The 24069-nt window shown below is 35.6% G+C and overlaps 1 protein-coding gene across 1 annotated transcript in view; it reads left to right on the top strand.

The window, feature by feature from the left end:
* Nucleotides 1-15709, top strand: part of LOC122125261 (teneurin-3-like) — a 39533-nt gene extending 23824 nt beyond the window's left edge. Inside the window, exons 2-4 of the mRNA XM_042699858.1 lie at nucleotides 2426-2704; nucleotides 14387-14490; nucleotides 15494-15709. Of these exons, the coding sequence (XP_042555792.1) occupies nucleotides 2426-2704; nucleotides 14387-14490; nucleotides 15494-15709 (599 nt within the window). The remainder of the gene's footprint in view (nucleotides 1-2425; nucleotides 2705-14386; nucleotides 14491-15493) is intronic.
* Nucleotides 15710-24069: the final 8360 nt, after the last annotated feature.

Raw genomic sequence — 24069 nt, 5'->3', positions numbered from 1 at the left:
GGGAGCTCTGAAAGATGAAACATACTGGCGAAGTGATTTGGACAAAGCTAGTGAGAGGCTTTGATGTAGGTTCATCAGAGGCCATGTTTAGTGTTCATTCCTCCAAAACAAAAGTCAACTTTTTAAATTCAGGAAAAAAGCCCTCCAAGTGTGTTCCTGCAGGTGTGTTGCCTTCCGGTTTGAATTTCACAAGCGCTGTAAAGAGAGTTAAGTTTTGGAGAGGTACTGACAAGGCAGGGTCAGAGGTTCTGGAGTTTGGAGGACAGTGTGATATTTAGCTGAGAAGTAAGCTGTGTTTACATACCTGGAAAACAGACAGATTGCAACTCCTAGGTTTCTGCATCAAGATGGCCATAGGGGGACATGTCAATCATTTGCAGAGTGTTTCAAGTTACACTTCAGGGATTAGAAAGAACATTTCTTCCTTCCATCTTTTAACTTTTCTCTTTTGAGTCTGGAATGTAAATATGGACGTCTCTCCAAATAGGAGAGGGGTACGTTCTTCTTTTGAAAAATTCCACCTGTGGCATGGTAATATTTAAAAATTTTAAAGTTCTCCCACATTTTAAATATGACATGTAAAGAGCAGCGAGTAAACTCTTGCACAGTAATTCCATTAGCTTCCACAATGCCATTACCCTAATCTTCAGGTTTGCCTTTCAGAAATAAAATCCACACTAATTTTTTTTTTAAATCCTGACACTGTTGCTGATTTTCTTACTGTCCAGAGGGAAGAAATTTCTCCATTTTTTTATACCTTTTTTGTTCTGATGGATATTCCCATCTTCATGTTAAGCACAGTTTGATTTGCCACTAATTGTAACCAACTTTTCATTATTTATTATTAGCATTGCTGAAATCCATTGGGAAGTCTAACCGAGATAAGGCTGCTTTCAACCTCTGATAGGACCACAACAATAAAGCAATTAACTACACTAGTTAAAATATACTAAGTCCTAGACAGGGTAAATACCTTTACAACCAACTATTTACAATATTGTATATCATGCTTCATTGATCTTCTACAAGATTCAACATGTTATTTTGTCACACATAGTTTATTATAATCCCCTTTTTAAAAATTACAGTTTCCCCTATTAGCAATTAACTTTAAATTGTGAGGATAAGAGAGAAATAGGCAAGTTAAAATGATGAGCTATATAAATGCTTCATTTTCTTAAAAGGTTGGCTTAAGTAGTTACATGTAAATCCGTCTATGTGTACCCTTATTCCTTGTGTGTACTTGAGTCAGGTTCCCAAATCTCAGCCTCTGCCATGGTTGGACACTAGATAAGAAATAGGAAAGCCATATATCTGTATCCTCCAAACAAATATTTTTCTCACCTCTTTTCACCCATATAAAACAAATGTGAGACTCCAACAATAAACACAGGACTGCAAAAGTCATTAATAACAGCCGTCATTTTAAAGTGCCATCTAATTTAAACACTTTTGCTTTAAGTTATTGCAGTGTCATGAGTTTCAGTATGCTCAATTTATTAGTAAAGACCTGCAGAGTTCACAGCCATTTATTTTTCAGGGAACTTGATTTCATCATTAATTTTTAAATACATCAGACTCCCACTGTATTTTTAGAGTGCACTTTATTTACCAAAATTGGTTTACTCTGATCAATACAGAGGTTTCCAGGTGTTCATTACAGTGAAAAGTCTAGGAAGTTAAAGATAATCCAAAGTATGCTGTAATTTTTCACTTTAATGTGTCATACACACACACATGTGCACACATACACACACACACACACACAAAGAGTATATGTTTATTTGCTGAAGTAAATAATAAACTAAAGAGAATAAATAATAAACAATAAAACACTCTTGGTTTTTAAAAACTAACAGCATTCATTTTTAGCATTTATGCTGAGATTATTCACATTGGAACATAATTTATTTTAATATTTCACCATATTTGCATCCAATCACTTATTCTTAAGGGACACCTTACTTATTTTTCTCCCAAAGAATGACATCTGGGTAGGAAAATCTCCTATCTGAAGTCTGGAGCTAGATCATAGAACACAGTTTTGACCATTACTACTGCCTTACAAATCTGCGCAACAAAATTTTGCCAGTAGTAATGAATCTTTCCTCTGGGTTAGTGTTCATGGTCTGGCCATTAGGCCGTCTCTCCAGAAGGGCTGATGGGTTTAGACAGTTGAGATGAAGCCAGTGGACCCTCATTCAGTATTGGGATTCCCCCCCCCCCCCCCCCCGTAATTACCAACTTGAGCATATGTCATGCGAAGCTAACATTAACACCTGATGCTGACAGTGACAAGGCTTGAATGCTTGAGTGTTTGTTTCAGGGAGATTTTCTGTAAAAAGTAATCGTAATAAGAAGCAACTAAACTGAAGCTAACACTATTCATATACTTACTAGTTGTTCTTTTTCTCCCCCTAATTAGGACAGAATTTTACCCTAAGGCAGTTAGGAGTTTGTGAACCAGCAACTCGAAGAGGACTGGCCTTTTGTGCGGAAATGGGGCTCCCTCACAGAGGTTACTCTATCAGTGCAGGGTCAGATGCTGATACTGAAAATGAAGCAGTGATGTCCCCAGAGCATGCCATGAGACTTTGGGGCAGGGGGGTCAAATCAGGCCGCAGCTCCTGCCTGTCAAGTCGGTCCAACTCAGCCCTCACCCTGACCGACACAGAGCACGAAAACAAGTCCGACAGTGACACTGGTAAGTTTCTTTTTTTTTTCCTTTCCTTTCCTTTTCTTTCTTTCTTTCTTTCTTTTTCTTTTAAATTTACTGTATTGGCATTCAGTGCTTCTATCTATTTTTGTCGACTATGGTTTGTGTTTTCTCTTTTCCTTCCTCCCATCTTTCTTTCTCTTTTTGTTTTCATGCAGTAGAACCCAAGAAATGCCCTTGAATATGTTTTTATCCTCCTGGGATGTGGGGGGGAATGCAGAAATCAATATTTGACATCAGGTGGTTAAATTATGCAAGCAGTCTGTGAAGTGTGAGCTATAGTTTCGAAAAACACTTTAATCATGTACAGACACAAAGAGAGAAAAGATTAGAAAAAGAGAGAAAAGATTTGACTGATCTTGGACTTTGTCACCTGTTAGCCTCGGTGGAGAATCAGACCAAGTGTTGATAAAGTTTACCCCAGAGCCAGCTAGCAATCAAAGATGTCTTTGTAGATTCCTCTTGAAAAATATCTTAAAGAAGTTTCAGAATCTTAGAACGGATGAGTAAGCACACAGAATAGATTATTAACAAGGCTCAAGTGATTGAAGAACAAATTTGATCATGCTTTAAACTTTGCATTGATGAAAGCAGTTGAAAGTTTGGTAAAGAAGACGCGGGGGTGCAGTGTGGCTTTTGATGTTCTTTGGGAACTGGATGACGATGCAATTAAATCCACACACGAAAATTGGATTGAAGGATGGATTGAAGGATAGACAAACAGCAGCTTTGCATATTGTAAGAGCAATGGCACAAGCAATGACTGGTACTTCTGTCCAATTGCCAGTGTGGAAATAAGATTTAAAAAGTTAATTTAGATGCAACAATTAATTCAAAAGGAACCTTAAGTTTTAGTCAGTGTTGTTCCTAGCACAAAAAGGGAACATCAGCACCAACTTTCCAGAAAACAGCCAAAACATTTCTCCTTCCGTTTTTAATATTAACAGAATTTATTACTGTTCCAGCCTGGTTTATTAATGTTGTGTGTATCCAATGCATCACAAAGAAAAAACAATGAAAAATAGAAGACTCGCAGGCCATGTGAAAAGAAAGATGGTGGTTTTCTTAATCATATCCTGTTGTTAGTATTTACTGAACAAGTTTGTCCTCTTTGCTGTGTAATAGGATTGCAGACCTGTGATCAGCTTGCAGTTCCAGCTAAGTCATAGTATGATCTTCCCAGTGCTTATTAGGTGCTCACTATTAGTGCAGAATGAAAGTCTAATTTAAACCATTGGAATATTTTAGTGCATTAAATCCAAGTAAGATCAATTAAAACATACCACTCCATATCTCATTTTGGAAGTGTAGGTTCTTGGTGGAGGCTGGCTTTATCCCAGCCCCCAAGAAGAATTCTTCTGGACAAAATGAAGTTTTAAGTCTGGCTGCCAACATTTCCTCCAGCTAATCCATTCACCCCTGTAAATCCTATGTTTTTAGCAGTTTTCAGAGAAGATTCATTAGTCATTAACCTTACCTACTTACAGTTACTTACATTAACCATACCTAGTTATCATTCCTATCAGTATTCACTTGGATAACACACCTTGAGCAATTGCATGTACATGGGGTTAGTCAAATAATACATTCTATTTTGCTAAAATATACAAAAAGGAAAGAAAGAAAGAAAGGAAGGAAGGAGGAAAGAAGGAAAGGAAGACAGGAAGGAAGAAAGGAAGGAAGGAAGGAAGGAAGGAAGGAAGGAAGGAAGGAAGGAAGGAAGGAAGGAAGGAAGGAAGGAAGGATGTAGCAAGATACTGAACTTGGTTCTGATCACTTACATCCTACTTCATTCATGTAATTATTCATTCATGTAGTTATTTTTCACAGTGGGTCAATTTGCCTTTTCCTCCCAATTTTTTTGTATATTTAATTGTAAAAATAGTATACAGAACGGTTACAGTTACATGAGTAAGGTAATGAGTGCATTTCCTATTGAGCATTGTTACCGCCTCCTTTGATTTTCCCCTACTATCCCTTCTTGTGCTACCTCCCCAACTCTCCTCTCTCCCCCCAAAGTTGTAAAGTTCGTTTTCAACATAGTGTGTTGTACATGTCATTGTTACAATAGGTCAACCTGTATCCTTGTTTCAGGATTTTATTTCCCTTCCCCTCCCCAAATTAGAAAACTGTATATACAACATGCAGGGCATCAAATACAGTGAAAACCGGGGTTATACTGTGGGGGAGGAACATACAAGAGAAAAAAAATCTCATAGTACGTTTTAGATACATTAAAAACAATAGCAAGAAAGAAAAAAACAAGTTGTTTCCCTATCTTGGGGTTCATTTTGCTTAGCATTATCTTATATGGTCATATGTACATAGCTTTTGACTTTTTCTGCTTGTCCTATACTTATACTAGTTATTGCAAATAAGGGAAACCATGGGACCTATGTTTCTTTGGGCCTGGCTTACTTCACTTAATATAATTTTTTTCCAAGTCTTTCCATTTCCTAACAAATGGGCGATGTCGCTCTTTCTGATTCCTCTGAAAATTTTTATAGCATATCTTTTCTCTATCTAATAACAAATATACTTTGCTATCATAACTATATGTTGGTAAGATATAAATTAATCATTTTTGAAATTCTATTAGAACTATCCCATGGTAAATTTCCAATGTGTACCATTTTTTTCTTTTTTTCTTTCTTCTATTCTTCTAGAAAAAATGCAAGACAAGCTTAGTCATCTCTAGTTAGCTGTACATAATATCTAAAGATTGAGAAGAGAGAAGGAAGATATGAGTTTCTCATGCCACTGCCTGTTTCCATTTGCATTATTATTGGATTATTATTAACTAGAGGAGGAATTTCTTTCCCTGCTAATCTCCTAGACCTTGCTTATACAGTGGTGGAAAGTCAAGAGAAGTTGCGCCCTTGCCTTTCTCCCCAGGGTGGAAATGAAGGAGAATGTAGACAGATAAGGAGAGAGAAGGGGGAAGGGAAGAGTATTAATGAGAATATACAGATCAATTAATCATAGAGTATAAAACATCAAAAGCAGTTTGTTGAGCTGGACAGGGCTCATTTGTGCTCTTGTGTTTGCTTTTTTCTCAAGGTTTGTTTTTTAAACAACATTTTAATGGTCTTAAGAATTTCTTCTGGGGTGAGTTTAAGAAAACCAGAGGAAAGAAAACAGTATCCTAATGAGTACTGGCTATTTCATATATTTCTAATATGTATATCCATAGGAACATTTCAGATTAATTTCATTACTATGACATATCAGTGATTATTCACAAAGGTCAAAGGTTCGTTAAAGTAGAATTCAGTAAGGACCTGCAACAATTTATTTATTCCTGGGTTCTCATAAGAACTACAATTTGCAATTATATAAAAGTTCTTCCAGCATCTTTATAAATAATATGTTCAAGTCATACTTTATTTCTATTTCTACATCTAGTCAAATATTTCTGATAACTAAATAATAAAGTTCTATTCTCCTTATGTATTTTAAGTTACTCTAACACTGAAAGAGTGTTAAGTTTCCACTTACATTTTTCTCTGACTCCTCAATATTTTATGGCCTCATTTATTTGTTATTGTCATGAAATGTTTCTTTGGTAGCCTTTTTATGTCAGCGAAGGTTGAAACAGGAAGGATGGGGTAATGTAACTCACCGAAATGAAGGTAATTTAGAACCCAGACACTGATTTATTTTCATTCCAGTTAACTTGGAAGCTTGCACTGACTTTTTTATCATTCAGGAGAACTGTGAATGGGACCGTTTTCCCCTGGAAAAGATGTTATTCAACATTTGTAAAATTATTCAAACAGAACACCTGACGTCCTAGTTACAACTTCAAAGAAGGGTTTAGTCACTATGTGAAATTAGATTTCATTTATTTATTGATAAAGAGGCCAACAGTTCAAATGAAGAAGGTGTTAGAACTGCTGTGTGGCTAATGAAATCTTGATGGCCGGTGCATCCCAGGAGAGTAAAGGAACATTTGGGCCATGCCATGTACACATCTCCATGTTGGCAGACATTCAAAACAAGTGATAACACCCATTATTTTGCAAAACTTAACTTTTTACCAACCATGAGAATTTGAAGTTAAGCAGAATTTTAGAGGGGAAAAATGTACAGTATATTGAGTTTCTGAATTAAGTTTATCCCGCCATGCATCAGGGATGTGTGACATGCATGCATGCATGCATGCATGGTATTGAAAAGTACAAAATAATATGATAGAGTGACATTACCAGTACTTTCTGCATTATTTTAGGCCTCTGATGTATGCTTAAAAGCCCCTTAAAAGACTAAACTCCCACTATCCAGCTTTGCAAATAATCTGATCTGGATTCTGAATATTTATTTAAATGTCAGGAACAAAGGATTCCTTACTTTCACAAAGCATTAATCTTTAAGGCTTAAAAAAAAATGTTTGCATGGGTGTCATTTTCAGAAGCAGCTTGCTCTTTATCATTTAGAAACTGGTATTAGGAAAGATGTCTGTATTTAAAAAAACACAGGGGTCAGTAGTCAAATGAGTGCAGCCTTCCCTTGCTGGCCTGCTACTCTGTAAGTTGAACTTCATTTTACAACTGTGGGGTGTTCGTTCTTATTGGGTAGGTCTCTCACCTTGCTCCTTTGCGCTCCCTTCCTTCCTTCACCTCTCATTGATGACCTTTGATCAGAAAAGATGAGCTTTAGTGTCAGGCAGGCTAGGAGAAGTTGGCACTGCCATTCTTCCTTACTATGAATTAATGGCATAAGAGCCTTCATTGAGGGCCTTAGTTGAAAAATGGTGTCCAGACACAAGTCACTTGGTTCCCCTCCCCGCTCCACCCCTAGATATGTGACGTAGGGCAAGCCACATTGACTTCCTATTCTAGTCTGTCTACTGGGGAAAATAGAGAGAGCAGTACATATAATTCCCCATCAAGATAGGGCTTTGGTGAAGATTAATTGAGTTGAAGTGTATATTATACTTAGAATACCAGTTCCCCTGGTATCTGGAGAGCTATCAGTGATCAGGTGCCTTTATTATTATTGGTAAAGGTAGAATATTATATCATGAAGATAAATAACTAATACCAGACCCCAATCTAATTTGGGCCCACAAACAACGCTCCCTCAATCCCCCGGCATCTCTCCTACTTCTGTTTTACCTTTCCTCTGTCTGCATCAGTCCCATCTTTGTAAGAAGGGAAAAAATGGCCTTTCCCAGAAAATACATAATGATAATGTATATAGTCTAGAATTTCGGTCACCACGTATTGACTCTCTTATTTTTCTCCCCAAGCCCACATCCTTTTTAATGTACTGTAATTAAACGAACGGGCATGGAATGGTGCTGATAATTAGTCTGACGGCTGCAGACTTCAAAGACTTTATCATGCTCCTTCTCCTCCTGGCCAAAGGAAATTTCAAAAGTAGTATTTCCCTGAAAGGCATGTTACTTAGACAGCCAGTCAATTAAAAGGCTCATCAGTTCACACAATAAAATAAATCATTCCCATAAGACTTGAGTTCTCATCTGGGGTCTTTGCAATATACCTGTTGTAGGACCCCACTAATGCCACACTAATTGTGCATGATACAGAAGTATTAAGGACTAATTTGACTCACCCAAAGGGTATAATATTCAATTTCATTCTTTAAATTTTTTTTTCGTGTAGAAGATACTTACTTTGTACAGCAAAAACACTTTTCAATGAATCAATTTTAGTTGTCCTATGAAATAAGTATTTAAAAAGTAGACTTCCCACGCAGAGAGATTTGGTCTAAAAGTTTAAGTTATTGTACTTTATGGGGGACAAAGAAAGTTCTGTGTCTTAAACCAATCTGATAAATTGTTGTGATCGTACCATTTACATCAAGCTTTCACCAGAGAACCTGAGCTATTTTGCAATCCAAAATACCGTGTCAGGATGAATGTGTTCTCTGGAGATGTGGGTGCTGCTATTTCTTCTTCTTCTGAGCAGTTACATATAGGTGAGAGGGAAGAAATGGAAGAACCTATAGCTATTCCATTACCAATTAAATTCTAGAAGGGCTTGGGAAAAACCACTAGTTGCACTGGTGTACCCAGTGATGTCACCTGTCAGGATAGGCTGGCTCTTTTCACAAAGGGACTAGTATTTTGGATTTGTCAAAGAGAAATGTAGGTTTTGCTTCAATAAGTTAATTCCGCTCTTTTAACTTTACTTCCAAACCTTTCTTTCAGCCCTCTGTAAAAGTTGGTTGTGAGACCAAAGATGGTATTCCCGATTGCTGTAAGAAATAAATGCTCCTTCAATGCTATTCTAATTTAAAGAGAGTCAGCTAGAAATATTAAGTTATAAAGTAAGTGTAAATTCCATCACAGATCCACTTCTGGCATGCAGAGGTCAGGTCTGGCATCATCTGCTGTTGTAAATTACATTTAATGTTTTAGGTGCTCCAAAATGTCAAAAAAAATAGCCAAAGTAATGTCTGTGTTCAGTAAATCAAGCTCAGAGTTAGGTTGCTATCTTGCAAAACACAGCTAGATCGTTTCTAATACATACAAATAATTGTATTGCCTTGGTACACATAAATTCATGGATTCAATTGCAACTTGTCATTCTGAGCAAAAGCTACCATTTTTTCATTAAAGATGAAATATATTCATTTCATAGATACGTACAACTCACTCTTAAGCATAGAAGTTATGATTTAAATGAAAAAGTTGGGGCAGCATTAGAGTTTGAAATTAGGACCTAGCACTTATTTGTCAGGTGTCTACAATTAGACACATTCTCAGGCCTTTTTGCTGATATCAGACTGCTCCTCCTACCAATGCCTTTTGCATATCTGGTATCACAGACATTGTTTTCTGTGTAACTGCAGCAGTCACCTGAACTGTTGATTTTTTTTTTGTCCCAGTTGACCTTGAAGCATGGTCCTGATCATGTTTCTATACCCACAAACCTATCATTTATCATTATTATACAGTACCCATTACACCTTGTAAAAATCTACTATCATCGCTATTGTTTAAGCATCTATACACATTTATATATTTCCAACCTAAAAGGATTTTCAGTAAACTGATCAGTTTACTATCACATGGATATTAACATTTCAATTAAACTCATCTCCAGTTCTAAGTGTTTATTTTTTCCGTATGTCAGTACCAGGGCTTGAACTCAGGGCCTTCTGTTCTTGCTTTTGCTCAGCCTTTTTTTTTTTTTTGCTCAAGGATGATGCTCTACCACTTGAGCCAGGCCCCCACTTCTGGTTTGTTGCTGATTGATTGGAGATAAGATCCTCCAGACTTTTTTTCCTGGGTTGGTTTTGAACCATGATCCTCAGATTTCATCTTCTTGAGTAGGTAGGATTATAGGCATGAAACACTGGCATTCAGCTCTTCGAAGTATTTTTTTTTTCTGAAGTAGAGTATAAGCTGTCTCTGTTGAGATTCTGTCTATTCTCTTAGTTGCAGAGCTGAAATTGAAGAGAAGTATTCTATATACCTATCAAAATTGATGATGTATGTGATTTTGATTTTTGAATGTGTTTTTGATATCCTTGAAAAATCCCAGCAGCAGCAGTAAAATAGTTTTAATTAATGAATTGAACGGCAGTGATTGCTGAGTCAGATTTATTGATGTAATTATCACTGAAACAGAAAAACATAAATGTTAAAGCCATAGAACCTTAGTTTTATTTGCCATTCTGAGTGTATTCAAGTATTTGAAAAACTACTAACTGAATTTTTGTGTGGGCTATTTTAAAGAATAATTTTATTAAGACATAGTAATTTTGCTTATTAACATTTCATACAGATAGACCTTTATATGTGAAAATCTTAATACATTATTTACTGAGTACTTTGAAAGACAGCTTCACTATATTGAAATTTTCTTCTATTTACTGGTTGACTTCAGATTATCTTCTGTAATGACTAGACTGTACATAAACTAAATGTAAAAGCTATTTGGATGGATATTGAAATGAGTAACAAATGCATACCTACTTCAGCAAAGGGTAATTAAGAATGTCTGAGGACTGTTACCTTGACTTAGATATTATTTTAAGTCACAGGGAAACTAAAAATTGAATAAAGTTTGGATGTGGCTTATTGAATTGATTTTTTTGTTTAGTATAATAACCATGTCTTCATCCAATGAATAATAAATGCTGACTATTGTACCAAGTGTGGAAAAACAAAATTTAATAAGATGTAGTTCCTGACCTCTAGAAGCTCCCAGGCTAGTTGGACAGATAGGTAAGTAGACACGTAATTGGATTTTAATATGGTAAGTGTTATTACAGCAAAATATGCAATGTCCGTGTGAGCACCTAGCAAATTGAGGACTTTAGGAAGAGGAGAGGAGAGAACATTATACAGATGAGGAAGGAGGTAGCGTTGGAGCAGAGACTAAAAGTTCCTATGCACTCAACACAGGTGAGAGCCTTGGGGACTGTTCTTAAAGCCGAACGTCCATCATGTGGAGCCCAGAGCACCTGAGAGTTGAGACTTTGCCAAGTCTTCCCTGGACATACCCAGAAGTCGTCTGTAGAGACATGGGCTTGGTCACCAATTGTGCTCACCTCTCCCAGTATCTGAGCCTGGAAACAAAGTTGTTGTTGAATGAGGAAGCAGTAGACTTGTTCAAATATGGTTGTGGTTCATTCCCCAAAGGCTCGTTGGTGGGTAGGTTTAGCTCCAGTGTGGCAATGTTTGAAGATGATGGGTCCTAGAGGAAGGCAATTAGGTCACAGAAGGCTCTCCCCTCAGGAAGGATGCATGCTACACTTAGTGAGAGAAGCCTGTTCGAAGAGAGGCCACTCACTGCCTCATGCCTCCCATCCTCTCATGGCTGGCTCCCTTTTTGCGTCTCTCCTCTTTAGGAGATACCCAGCCTTAGGTATTCCGTTACATAACAAAATTCATTGGGAGGGAAGGAGAAGAATGACGAAAGGGAGTACAGTGATCAAGATACATTGATCAAGATACAATGTGTTGATTTGGTAATGCCTTTGTACAACTACTTAAAGATATAAGAAAAGAAAACTCACCAACACATAGCTCAGGCTTGGGAGAAACAGGGGCTGATCAGATAGTATTATCATTATCAACATGAAAAAATATATAAGTTTGAGGCCTAAGGAGGAAAGGAAAACCCATTCAGAAAGCTAGAATTAAGATTTACTAGTCAGATGGTGGCCTAGACCTATAATCGTAGCTACTCAGAGGCTGAGATCTAAAGATTATAGCTGGAAGCCAGCTGGGGCAGGAAAGTCTATGAGATTCTTATTGCCAGTTAAATCACGGAAAAAGCTGGAAGTGGCTCTATGGTTCAAATGGTAGAGGGTTAGGCCTGAGCAAAAAGAACTCAGGGACAGCACGTAGGCCCAGAGTTCAAACCTCAAGACCAGAAAAGAAAAAATTTAAAAAAGATTTAGTGGTCAAATTCATTGCATAAGATCAAAGAGAAGGCAAATAATTTAAAAGCTATATTTTCTATATTTTCATGTCAGAGATGGTAGCACCAGCCTGTAATTTAAGCACTAGAAAAATAGAGGCTTGAGGATTACAAATATGTGGCTAGTTAGAAACCTTATTTAAAAAAAATCTCAAATAAAATCTTAAAATTAATTTTAAATCCTATCTTCTCTCATAGGAAAGTAGGCAAAGGATGTAATAACCCAAATTGAGACTTAACATATATCATTTTGACGATATTAATAATTCAGCCAGATGTTATAGCTCACGCTTGTATTCCTAGCTTTTTGGGAAGCTGAGATCTGAGGATTGTGGTTCTAAGCCAGCCAAGGCAGGAAAGTCTGTGAGACTCCAACTAAGCATCACAATTACCAGAAGTGACACTCTTGCTCAAATGGGAGTACCCTACCCTTGAGCAAAAAATGCTCAGGGATTAGTGCTCAGGACCAGAGTTCAAACCAGGACCAGCATAAAAAATATTCAGACATGGTTCAGTTGTTTTGAGGTGTTTGTGTCTAATCAGCTCAGAAATCTATTAGGAAATTATATACACATTCATATTTATATATATGAAACACATATCCATATATGTTTCAGTCCAATTATGTTTAGAAATATCTATTTAGAAACAAGATTCCCAAGACCCAAAGACTTATTCCCAAAGGCAAGTAAAAGAGAAGAGTCTGCAGACAGAATCCTGAGTTCACCAATATTTAACACAAAAGTATAGAAGAAGCACCCTGGAAAGAAGCATACAGGGACTTCCCTTTAAAGGCAGAAAGAAAACAGAATCAATTTACAGATTCTAAGGGAGACAGAGTGTCATCAAAGGAATCAACTTCTAATAGTCTTTCTTAGTAAGTGCCAATCTTTTGAATGGAAGGTGTTTACTTCTGTGTGGTAGGCGTGGCTAGTATGTGACAACAGCCAATGGAGATTTTTCTTTCTAGTGCTCAAATGAGCAATAATAAGGGAGCTAGGCTGGCCACTCCTGTGGAACTCAGGGAAGGGATGTTTTTACCTTGTGAAGCTTTAGCATCTTCTAAGGAAAAGGAAAGAGAAATGAATAGCACTGGATATGGAAGGGCCTTGGGAACATACACCACTGTCCATTCTTCAAGACTTCTTGTCTTTTTAGATATTCCCTATCGCAATATTGTGTATATAATGTGTTTGGTGTTTGCTGTAGAAAAGGCATACTTAAAAAGACACATTTCTGTCTAATATTGATTAAAATCACACAAAATGTCAAGTCAATATAGTACAAATTGATATTTGATGGAATTAAAACGATGTCCTAGAAAGATTTGGGAAAGGAAGTGCACTCCTATCTAAAATTGATATTTTATTTAAAATAGCTCTCAATAGATCTGTTAAACTATCCTCATACATCCAGAGTCTACTGGAAGTTACTGGTTTTGGAGCCTGAACTTCAGGATTGTGTTTAATATGACTCCAAGGAACACCAACAATTTATTTCCTTTTCTGATCCATATGTATGTATGTATGTATGTATTCCTGCATGCATTCTTGTATACGTATGAGAAGATGAGAAAAATGGGGATAAAAATATATAGACAAAGAGAATTATAAATATACCTGAATGTGTGTGTTTGTGTATATTTACACATCTGTGTCTGTATATGTATGGTATCTTTGCCCTAGGTTTAAATTAATAGCTAGAAAATAAGTGTTTGTATCTTAGTAACTGCCATATGGCTTTGTACTATTTTAAATGCTTTATTTTGCTTAAAAACAAAGTGAGCATTTATAAACATAAAATTACAGCATCAGATTTTAAAGGAATTCTCCCGAGAAAGTATCAAAATTTATATATATGTAGATATATAGATATATATATGTATATATATATCTACATATATGGTGGCTCACACTTGTAATCCTAGCAACTCAGGAGACTGAGATCTAAGGATCACAGTTCAAAGCCCCTGGACTGGCATGTGCAAGTGCGCGCGCGCGCGCACACACACACACACACACACACACACACACACACACACGTACTCAAAAGAGACCATATTATGATATGTCCAAGGGAAATATATACAGGCTATGAAAAGCCAAACTGGTAGTTGCTGTTTGTATATTGCAGATTTGAAAATCAGTGACTTTGTGAAACATCAATTTGGACTAAATTAATTAGGAAGAAGTAGTCTTGCCTTTCCAACTGGTTCCATAGGAATGACACAATTCAGAAAGGGAGATCTTAAACTTTTGACCTCTGGCAGATAGACTTCTGGGGGATGTGCAGGTGCTTGACTGTCGATGGCAGATATTTCCTTATGATGGACTGTCCCATCTGCTGTGGCTGGAGTGCATACCATGTGCACAGGTAAGTCATATTTAAATGAACCTATAAAAGTTTGAGGCTTCAGAAAATCACTAGAATTTTAAAAAATCATTTGTAGTGTGCTGTTCTCGTAACCCAAGTAAAATGATTGGATATGACAGACCTAACAAAAGTGGAACTTGAGAGTGGGATACAGTGCCTCACGCCTGTCATCTTAGCAACTGAGGACACTGAGATTCAGAGGATTTCAGTTTAAAGCTAGCCCAGGAAGGAAGTCCCACATACTCTGTTTTCAAAATAACCAGGAAAAAGCAGGGCTGGAGACAGCTCCAGTCATAGAGTGCTAGCCAAGCAAGTCAAGTTTGAACTTGAGTTCAAGTTCAGTTTCCCTACTGGTACGGGGGCGGGGAGGGGGATATGCAGAACTTTAGAACAAATGAATTTAAGAATAGCACCGTTTTTAAATTTGTGCCATTAATTTGTTTTAATTTCTGAGCATTTTTTTCTTTTATCTTTTTTGGTATTGTTTGGCAGTATTGAGGATTGAATATTAGGGCCTCATACTTGCTAGATTAAGCTTGCTGCTAGCCCTGCAATTCCATATAATTTTTATTTTTCAATTTAAATGAATAAATAAATCAGAAGAGACCATTTATTTTGTGATACGGTACCTACTCTTGTGCCTAAGACTCTGCCCCTAATTCTTTTCTCACTACATAATTCTTGGAGATAGAATTCTAGTACTAAGGACATGTATCGCTTAAAGTTTTAAATATACTGTAGTAAAACATCTTGAAAAATGGCTTTTCCCAAATTAGACTCCTATCAACAGTGTAAAGACATATCTCTTCTCCTAAGGCATCCACAACAAATACATGTTTTGCATTATTGGCAGTTTGGTAGATGAAACATAATGTCTTCCTATTATTACAGTTTCTGTTTAATTCGATTAAGGGGCTAGGTACATTTTTACATGAGTGTGTCACATTTCTGTTCTCTCGTGAATTGTCAACCCATGCCTCTATTTTTATTCTGTTGGAAATAGGAAGACATGGATCTTCTCAATGCAAGAAAACTTGAAGGTAATGATCTGGTGTTGAAGAGTATCAAGGCATTAACTCTGCATCTTTCCTACTTGGGGAAGATGGGCTTTGATGACTCAGGCTTGTCAGAGGAGGCAGTTTTATATAGAAACATCTTCAGTGGGTCTTCTGCTCCCAGATATATATGCAAGTTCTTCAAGCATGAACAAGTGATATAAACTCCAGGTATGAGGGAGCTCAGACAAGAAGAAATGTAGGCCTTGCTTTAACAGTGGTATAATACTTACTAGAAATGTTAGCTACCAAGAAAATCTGCATTTAACTCAGCTAGGACTGACGATTTCCACCATGTTTCTTTATCCTTATTAAATACATAGAAAACATAAAGCAGGAGATAGTAATACTATGTGGTAATTAGATATCTTTCAACTAGTTCATAATCTTTTGATAAAGAAGAAGAGTGTATATATAGGACTAGACAAATACAGATATATAGAGAGATATATAATCATGGATATATGTGGACATAGATCTGGGTATGTTTTCTCATAAAGTTCCAAGTGAATTTTATATAAGATGATCTTATGAATGTTTAGAATTTAATATCTTGCAAATACTTTCCTCAATTTCATTTTGCTTCAGGTATTTTTTTCATATAAATATATTTTTAGGATTTTTCAAACATAATTAAATAAGGGTTACTATTTTCTTGTGATTTTTTTTTTTGTCAGTTGTGGAGCTTGAACTCTAGGCCTGGGCACTGTCCCTCAGTTCTGCAGCTCAAGGCTAGCACTCTACCACTTGAGCCACAGTGCCACTTCCAAATTGTTTATTGGAGATAAGAGTCTCATGTACTTTCCTGCCAGGGCTGGCTTTGAACCGCAATCCTCAGATCTCAGCCTCCTGAGTAGCTAGGATTATAGGCATGAAACACCAGTACCGGCTTCTTGTGATGTTTTATGCTTAGAAATATTGATTTAAACCCTAAAAATTTATTCATGTTTTCTCATTTTATGTTCTGTATTTGTTATTTAATACATAGCAGTTTTTTTTATATAGTGTGATAATGAAAATTAAACTTTTCTTCATTCAGCCTACTTTTTTCCATGTCATTTTATTAGAAGAAGCTTCCTAATATCTAAAAAATATATACTCATTTACTTAAATTTCAAAAGTTAAAAATCAATAAAGAAATTTGATTTAGTCTGCAAAGAGGTGGGATAAGGTATGTGAACTGTCTTGTATAAACAGCATATTTTACATATTAAATTCAGATTTGATAGTTTCTGATAATTTTATAATACCAAACAAAAACAAATACTTCCAGGAATACATAATTTGTCACTAGTAGTGTAGCATATAACCTTTAAGCATTGAAAAAAAATGTAGTAGTAGAAAAACACATTTAACTAGATTTACAGAAGTTATCTATAATGTCAAAAGCCGTTATTGAGATCTATGTTTTTCATTAAAAATAAAACATTAATCCTGCAAAAAGTTAGGATGTATTAAACACATATATTGTGAATATCTTATATTAAACATCTTGAGGGGTATTTTTAAGAAATAAAATATATCTTTTGGTGCCAGGGTTATAGGCATTGCAAATAGGAAACGATTAGTTGGGATGAGAGAAACAATAAAGACTGCTGATCCAAACTGATTTCTGAAAGAATAAAAATGAATGGGTTTCATGTAGAACTAGAAATTTGAACTCTCACGGTTAAGAATATTGTCCCAGAGACTTCCTCCAGTCTTTGTACTGAGTATGCAGCTCATTGATAGTTGACAGCTGTCAGCAAAGATTTCTCTTCCTGAAAATTTAAAAAAAGAAAAATCAGAAAGGAGTGAGTGCTTCGATTGACCTTTCCTGAGACCATCTCTTATCCTAATTTAATTAGAATATTCCAATGACAAAAATTCTCTTGCTCCAAACAATCTTGGTTCTGCTATGCAGATGTTTTTCTTTTAAGGGAGTGTTCGTGTTTTCTACAAAAGTCTGGGCTTCCCACACAAAGGATCACTACTGTAGGAGAAGTATGTTGCGAACCGTCATTGCATGCTAGCGTCGGTAGCCACCTTTCTGGCGACAGTCATTAAGGATTTTGCTTGAGAATGTTGAAATATTTTTTGTTGTTAACCTTTTTTTTAGAAAAAGCATTGCACGAGAATCTAAGTGGTAGAGCTTGATAGAAATGAAGACGTGTATTTAGATAAATATTTAGATTTTTATTGAGCACTTATTACAGTTCATCTTTTCCATTCATCTTCTGTGGCTCTTATGATCCATATTTTACATAGAAAAGGGAGATTAAATATCTTTCTAAGGTTCTGTAGATACTAATGACAAAGACAGGATTCAAAATCATGATCTAAGTTCCAAACCTACTATAAGACACTGCCTATTTTGTCCTGAAATGCCTCGGCATTCAGAGAGTAACACAAGTCCTGTTAGATAATTTACTTTCTAATTAAATGGATAGAGCTTTGTAAATGTAAATGTCCTGCATGTTACCAGGGGCTTCTGTGAAGTTAATATTTGTTTCATATTTTAAGATATTATCCTACTAAATTAAAAAGCATTTCATAGGAACAGTGGTAAGGTCAATTTGTTTCATTTCTTATGCTAGGCTTATAATTAATTTATTGTTTTACCCACTATCTTGGAGAATTCTATGGTATTTTGTAATGTAAGTTCAGAAAACTTGCTTAGAAGTGGTAGGCAAGAAGAATCTTTTGGTGAACACCACATCCTGCTTGGCACACAGGTGCTCTGCTTAATAGATGCACACAAAATATCTGGCATTATCTCAGTCGTGTGATCAAGCTTTTAAGAAAAAGAAAGTCAGTGTTAACAATCAAAAAAGCCAGTAACATTTTCTCTTCTTTCATATGCTTTTCAAAGAGGAAGACGTGATGTGGAACATATTGTTTTGTTTAACCACGGTCATACTTGATTTGCATACGTGAATCCCTCCTCCCCCTAAATGTCCTCATGTGTTACTTTTTCTGTCTTTCTTCAGCTACTACCAGCTCACAAAACACAATCTGGTTCACTCTATTATTTCACCAGAAGGACATTCATGCGATTACTAAATTCTTTCTTGGAGAAATGATCTCTGCAAATCAATTCTGCTTGATTTTGCTAAAGGACCTGCCAGATAATTGAACATCAGTCTGGCATAGACTTTTGGACCCATTAGTTGCCCCCTTCTAAGAAGGTCTAAAGAGACACAACAGAACAAGATATCATGATTGTTCATAATTAACTGTGTTGAATTGGGAATATTTTCCTGCTTTTTTCTACTCTAAGTTTTTGATATGAAGTAGACCAGTGTTAGTCTCCAGCTTCATGTCATGATTCTTCATGTACTTGTGAAGCAAAAATGTTACTCTTTTCTCAAAACTAATTCTGCTCAATATTCATTCCTTGATAAATTGATCCTGTCTCCTTGCTGTAATTGTTTTCATTGTTTGCTGATCTTTTCCCCAATTCTTCACATCTTCTAGTTTTTGAGGATCTCAAAAATTTCCCTAAAATCTTCCACCAGCACATAAACACACACACACACACACACACACACACACACACACACACACACACACACACACACACACACATACTTTCTCATGTTTTATCATGTTCTTTATATATTTACCAAGCCTTTCTCTTAGCTGCTTAATGATGAGCATACTACATTTTTATCCAAAGTTATTCTTGGTATCATTGACCCTCAACAACCCATGCTTAAGTCAAAACCAAAACAAAAAACACAAAAAGGAAAAAAAAACCCACAATGCCCTCAAAATAAGTTTTTAGTCATTAGTCCCATTTTTTGACCCTTTTGTTTACCTCTGTCCTAAGTCTTATAGGAACATGGCTAGAACCATTAAAGATATATTACTGAGTGCTTGTGGATCATATCTATAATCCTAGCTACTCAGGAGACTTAAATCCCAGGATTATGGTTCAAAACCAGGCTGTGAGACTCTTCTTTCCAATTAACCACCAAACAGCCAGAAGTGAAGCTGTCTCTCAAGTGGTAGAGTACTAGCCTTGAGTACAGAAGCTCAGAGACAGCACCCAGACTCTGAGTTCAAGCCTCAGGACAGTCAGACACAGAAAAATCTGTTATTGTTATTGTCATTTTCCCCCTTCTTGCTTTCTTTTCATAAATTTATTTGTATTTTCACTTTAGATGTTAAAGAATTTCCCATATCAATATTTAACCAATTGCTCTAGATGAATAAGCCAGGGTTTAAAAAAAATTCTCTCTCTATATCCTCAACTTTCCCAATCTCATGCAATTGTATTTTAATGTTTATTTTTTATCCAGTTTTATAAATTATTAGACGCTTTCTCTTTTCTATCTCTTGGTGTCATTCTGAATTTCTTTATAACTAGAGTATTCAAGTTCAATTCTTCCAACTTGCCAATTTTAATAGTTGAGGATGAGCAATAAATATCTGTTTGAAGGGCTAATTTAGTAGCTTTTCAAATCTTATATTTCACACTCTGGAAATCAATGTAACTTTAATGAGATCTAGGTTTAAAAAGGAGTTGATAAAAAGTGGCTACAGAATGTTTTAGTTTATATCTATTTAAAAATATAGACCTTCGAATATCTTATTTTAGTTTGTAACATAAGGTGTTATATAGGTAAATTATGCAAACTCTCATTAACAAAAATAACTTGTTATCCTTTGCAAATATGCTTTCAGTTAAATCACTGCTATTGGAGAAGAGGTTGGTAGCTGTCTTTTTGTAGCCTACTTTTTTCCCCTAACGGGTATAAATCATTAGGAATAAATTGTGTTCTGTCATTGTAGCCAGTAATTGGTGACATTTTCTTGTCACTATGAGATTATAAATAACAGCAATATATGTACTGCCAACAGATTCATTATGTTGTGAAAAACATAACCCAGTAGTCCGTTTCTTTTAAATATATTTTACATATTTTAAGGATGACATTGACATCTTTGCATTTTTAAAAACTACTTGGTAGAGTAATTTTTATTATTAATTTTGTTACTGTGCTTTAAATGTATTTTAATTGTTTATATTTCTTCCAGCATGCACCTAAAGATATATTCTTCCAAAAATATTTTGTTTCTAGACATATTTGGTAATGGATCAATTAACAGATAGTAATTTTTCATAGTAAAACATTTATAATGCATCTCAACATAGTTTAAGGTATAAAAGTAATTATAAATACATAGTCCTCAAAATCTGTGTTCACATAGGATATTTGGTAACCTGTTCCATGCTCAAGTCAAAATTAATCTAGTGGAAGGAATATGATCATGGACCAAATCCCATACTCATTTGCTTTACTGGTTACAAAATCCCTTCCCAATTCTCATGTTGTCTTTGACCTCCCTATAGAGATGGGGAACACCTTTCCCTTTGAGTAACTTCCTTAGAAAATAGGTCTTAGAAAATAGGTCTTATTTGTGCTTCCTGCTCAAAATTAACATAGTAAAGCTCCTGTTGATAGACAAAGAGGGCCTGAGAAGCAAGCCCTCCACCTTTATTTGACCTCTATTTTCCTGGACAAGGTCATCAGCTTTTCCTTGGGCATCCCTGAGCCAAAAAGGGTTCTTCTTGGTTCATTGTGGTCACTTTTGAGTTGCTCCTGAAATGTACTTTGCTAAGGAGGGGATGGCTTCTAAATTTCTATCTTTGCTTTTTTCTTTTCAGCTGCATACCATTTGGGTGGGGGGAAGGGGCTTTATTTCAGATTCTCCTCTTCGTGAAAATCAAAACCAGTAAGGTATACAGTGCACAGCATTTTAGAACTGACTCTAGTAGGAGCTACAGTCGTGTGTGCATTTCAAACTCCTTCAATTATGTTTTGTCTGTTAATGTATTTGCATTAATTTTGTAATATTTAGAGCCTCACATTTTTGAGATGTCCCATTTTTTTCCTTTAAATGTTAGACTTTTAATGAAATGTTTTGCTACTGATGGAGTCTTCATAATTTCTTGTTTGGTTCAGATTTATAGTTTAGGGATTTTCAATTCTGTTTTTTCTTCTTGGTCACATAATGCCTCAGGAATACTTCCTCTATTCCACCTAAAATCATATCACCACCTAAACTTACAAATAGCATTTGTTACCAAAACACTTGCTTTCTCTTTCAACAATGAAAATTTTTAAAGAAGATTTTCAAGCAGAAACTGCTTAGAAAATTTAAAACATTATGAAATCACAAGATGACTGCATTATATTTTTTTCATCATGACATTCAAAATGATTTGCCAAAGTGAGTTCAATTTTCTTTGTTTCCCCACTTACCATTTCCAAATCATTTCCAAACTTTCAAATTTGTTACTTTTCCTTATTTCTCTAATTTGAAATCTTTCCACTGCCACTGATATCAAATTCAAACTAGCTCTTTATTTCAAAGTTCTCTTTTTATTTTCAGTATTGTATATTTCTTTTTTCTCACTTTCTAGTCTTCTTTTATCCTATCCTTACCTGGGTATCTACCCAAATGATCACAAACAAGACCATACTAAAGCTACCAGCACAACTATGTTTATTGCAGCATTATAACTAAGATATGGAACCAACCTAGAAACTTTTGTTTCTTTCCTTCCTTCCTCTCAATCCTTCTTTATAGACGTATAATTTCCACCAAAGTCAGGACAGAAGTCGAATTGATCTTCTTGGGGAAGCTTGAATTTTGCAACTTACCTTTCCTATTATTTAGCACTGGTCTTATCTTCCTCTTTTTTCCTTGAGCTTCTTTATGAAGCCATTAAATTAGACTCTTCCTTATTATTGCTGGTCTCTGAAGTAAACCATGTACTTTTTTTTTTTTTTTTTGCATCTTTGCCTTTGATCATTCCTGGCTGACAATCTGCTGTCTTGTCCTTTCCCATCCCTATTACTCTTTACTGATTAAAAGCCTTTCAAAGTTTCAAGGTTCAATGTAAGCACCTCTTTCATTTAGCACTCTCTAAATTCCCATACTGTTTATTCTTCCTAGTGTTTCTATAGCATTGAGCATTTTCTGCATTATTTAAAGGTTATCTGTGCTTCTGCCTTATTTTCCATTAATATCTAGAGAAGAGGAATCGGATTCCAAGTGTCTGCACCTTGTATAGTCCTAGATCCACACTCAAAATAGATGCCCATTTAAAATTTCTCAGCAACTAAAGGGGTGAGAGTTCAGTGATAGAGTGCATCCTTACCCTGAACAAAGCCCTAGAATGCACAATGAATGAATGAAAATTCAGTAATGATTGACTGAATGAAGTGTTTATTGAACGAGGTGTAATGTCAGAAAATGGCGGCAAGAATTTTTATCAAAAAAACTTAATCTATGCAAATGTTATTGCTTGGTAGAAAAAAAATAGATTTTGTAAAAATATTTTGTAAAGAGCTTTATGTTGTGGGTGTGTTTTTCAGTCACATTTGTGAGAGGAAGAATGAATGCATTGACTTCCATGACATACTGTTTTAATTAAAATTCAGCCCATTTGTGCATCCTTTATTATGGTTTTCTTCACTAGATGTTCTTTCCTAAATGATTTATACACTTGCATAACGTGAAATTTTAAGCATTAAATTCATTGCACATTGTCATTATATATTAAAATTATTTCCATAATCATGAGTGCTTTAATATGTCACATATTCTTGTGCACATCATTTATGTTAAGAATTTCTTCAGCAAGGTTTTTACCATCATCTGAAGCACTTTAGAAATCAATATTGTGGACTATAAGGAGAGAAAATATTGCTAAAAGCACTCCCCTGTGTTCCCATTAATTTGTTTATTATCAAGGTCTTTATTAGGAATATAGTTGTGAGTGTAATCCTGTAATAAACAGAGTATAATTGAATTTTCAATATTGTGTCACCTGGGAGTAATTTTTTCCCAAGACCTCTGCTCCATCTTCTGACTAATTGTCAGCACTTACTCAATATCACCACATTAATGTCACCAAATATTGCAAAAATCTCTACCTGATTGTGTTATATTTGAAGTGACTTGCTTCAAATCTTTGCCATTTTCTTTTTTTCCCACGTTATTCACTTCAGTTTAAAATATCATTTGAAATGCAATAAATGTAATTAACCAGCATGTTTTGAAAATACAAAGTCAGATCTGGCTAACATTTGATTGAGGAACAGACAGTCCATGAAAGTATCCATAAGCACTGGAGACGCTGGCAGAATGGAGCTGTTGGAATAGAGACAGTATACCATGCCCAGTGGTTACCATTGGAACCTTTCCTCCACTAAATTGTGCTGCCTTCGCATAAAATCCTTTTTCTATACGTGGCTTTTGCCTGGGATAAATCATGATGATACTATAGTAGATGACATGATATTCTGAAAGGAGCAAAAATAAATGGGATAAAAAAGAAGACAATGACAGTTAAATGCTAGATGGATTGGTTGAAAAGCACCAAAAAATAAAACCCAAAAAACGTTTGGTTTCTTCATGCCATATTGTCAAAATAAAGCTATTCATAAAATCAAAGCTCAAAGTATCAACCTAGAAAAATCCAGGTTTATATCTGTTGGTCCAAGTGTAATTCACATTGCCTCCTTTT

This window comes from Dipodomys spectabilis, unplaced genomic scaffold (assembly GCF_019054845.1).
Source record: "Dipodomys spectabilis isolate Male_0828 unplaced genomic scaffold, ASM1905484v1 ptg000009l, whole genome shotgun sequence".
Lineage (NCBI taxonomy): Eukaryota > Metazoa > Chordata > Mammalia > Rodentia > Heteromyidae > Dipodomys > Dipodomys spectabilis.
This window is presented reverse-complemented; position numbering and strand designations above follow the sequence as displayed.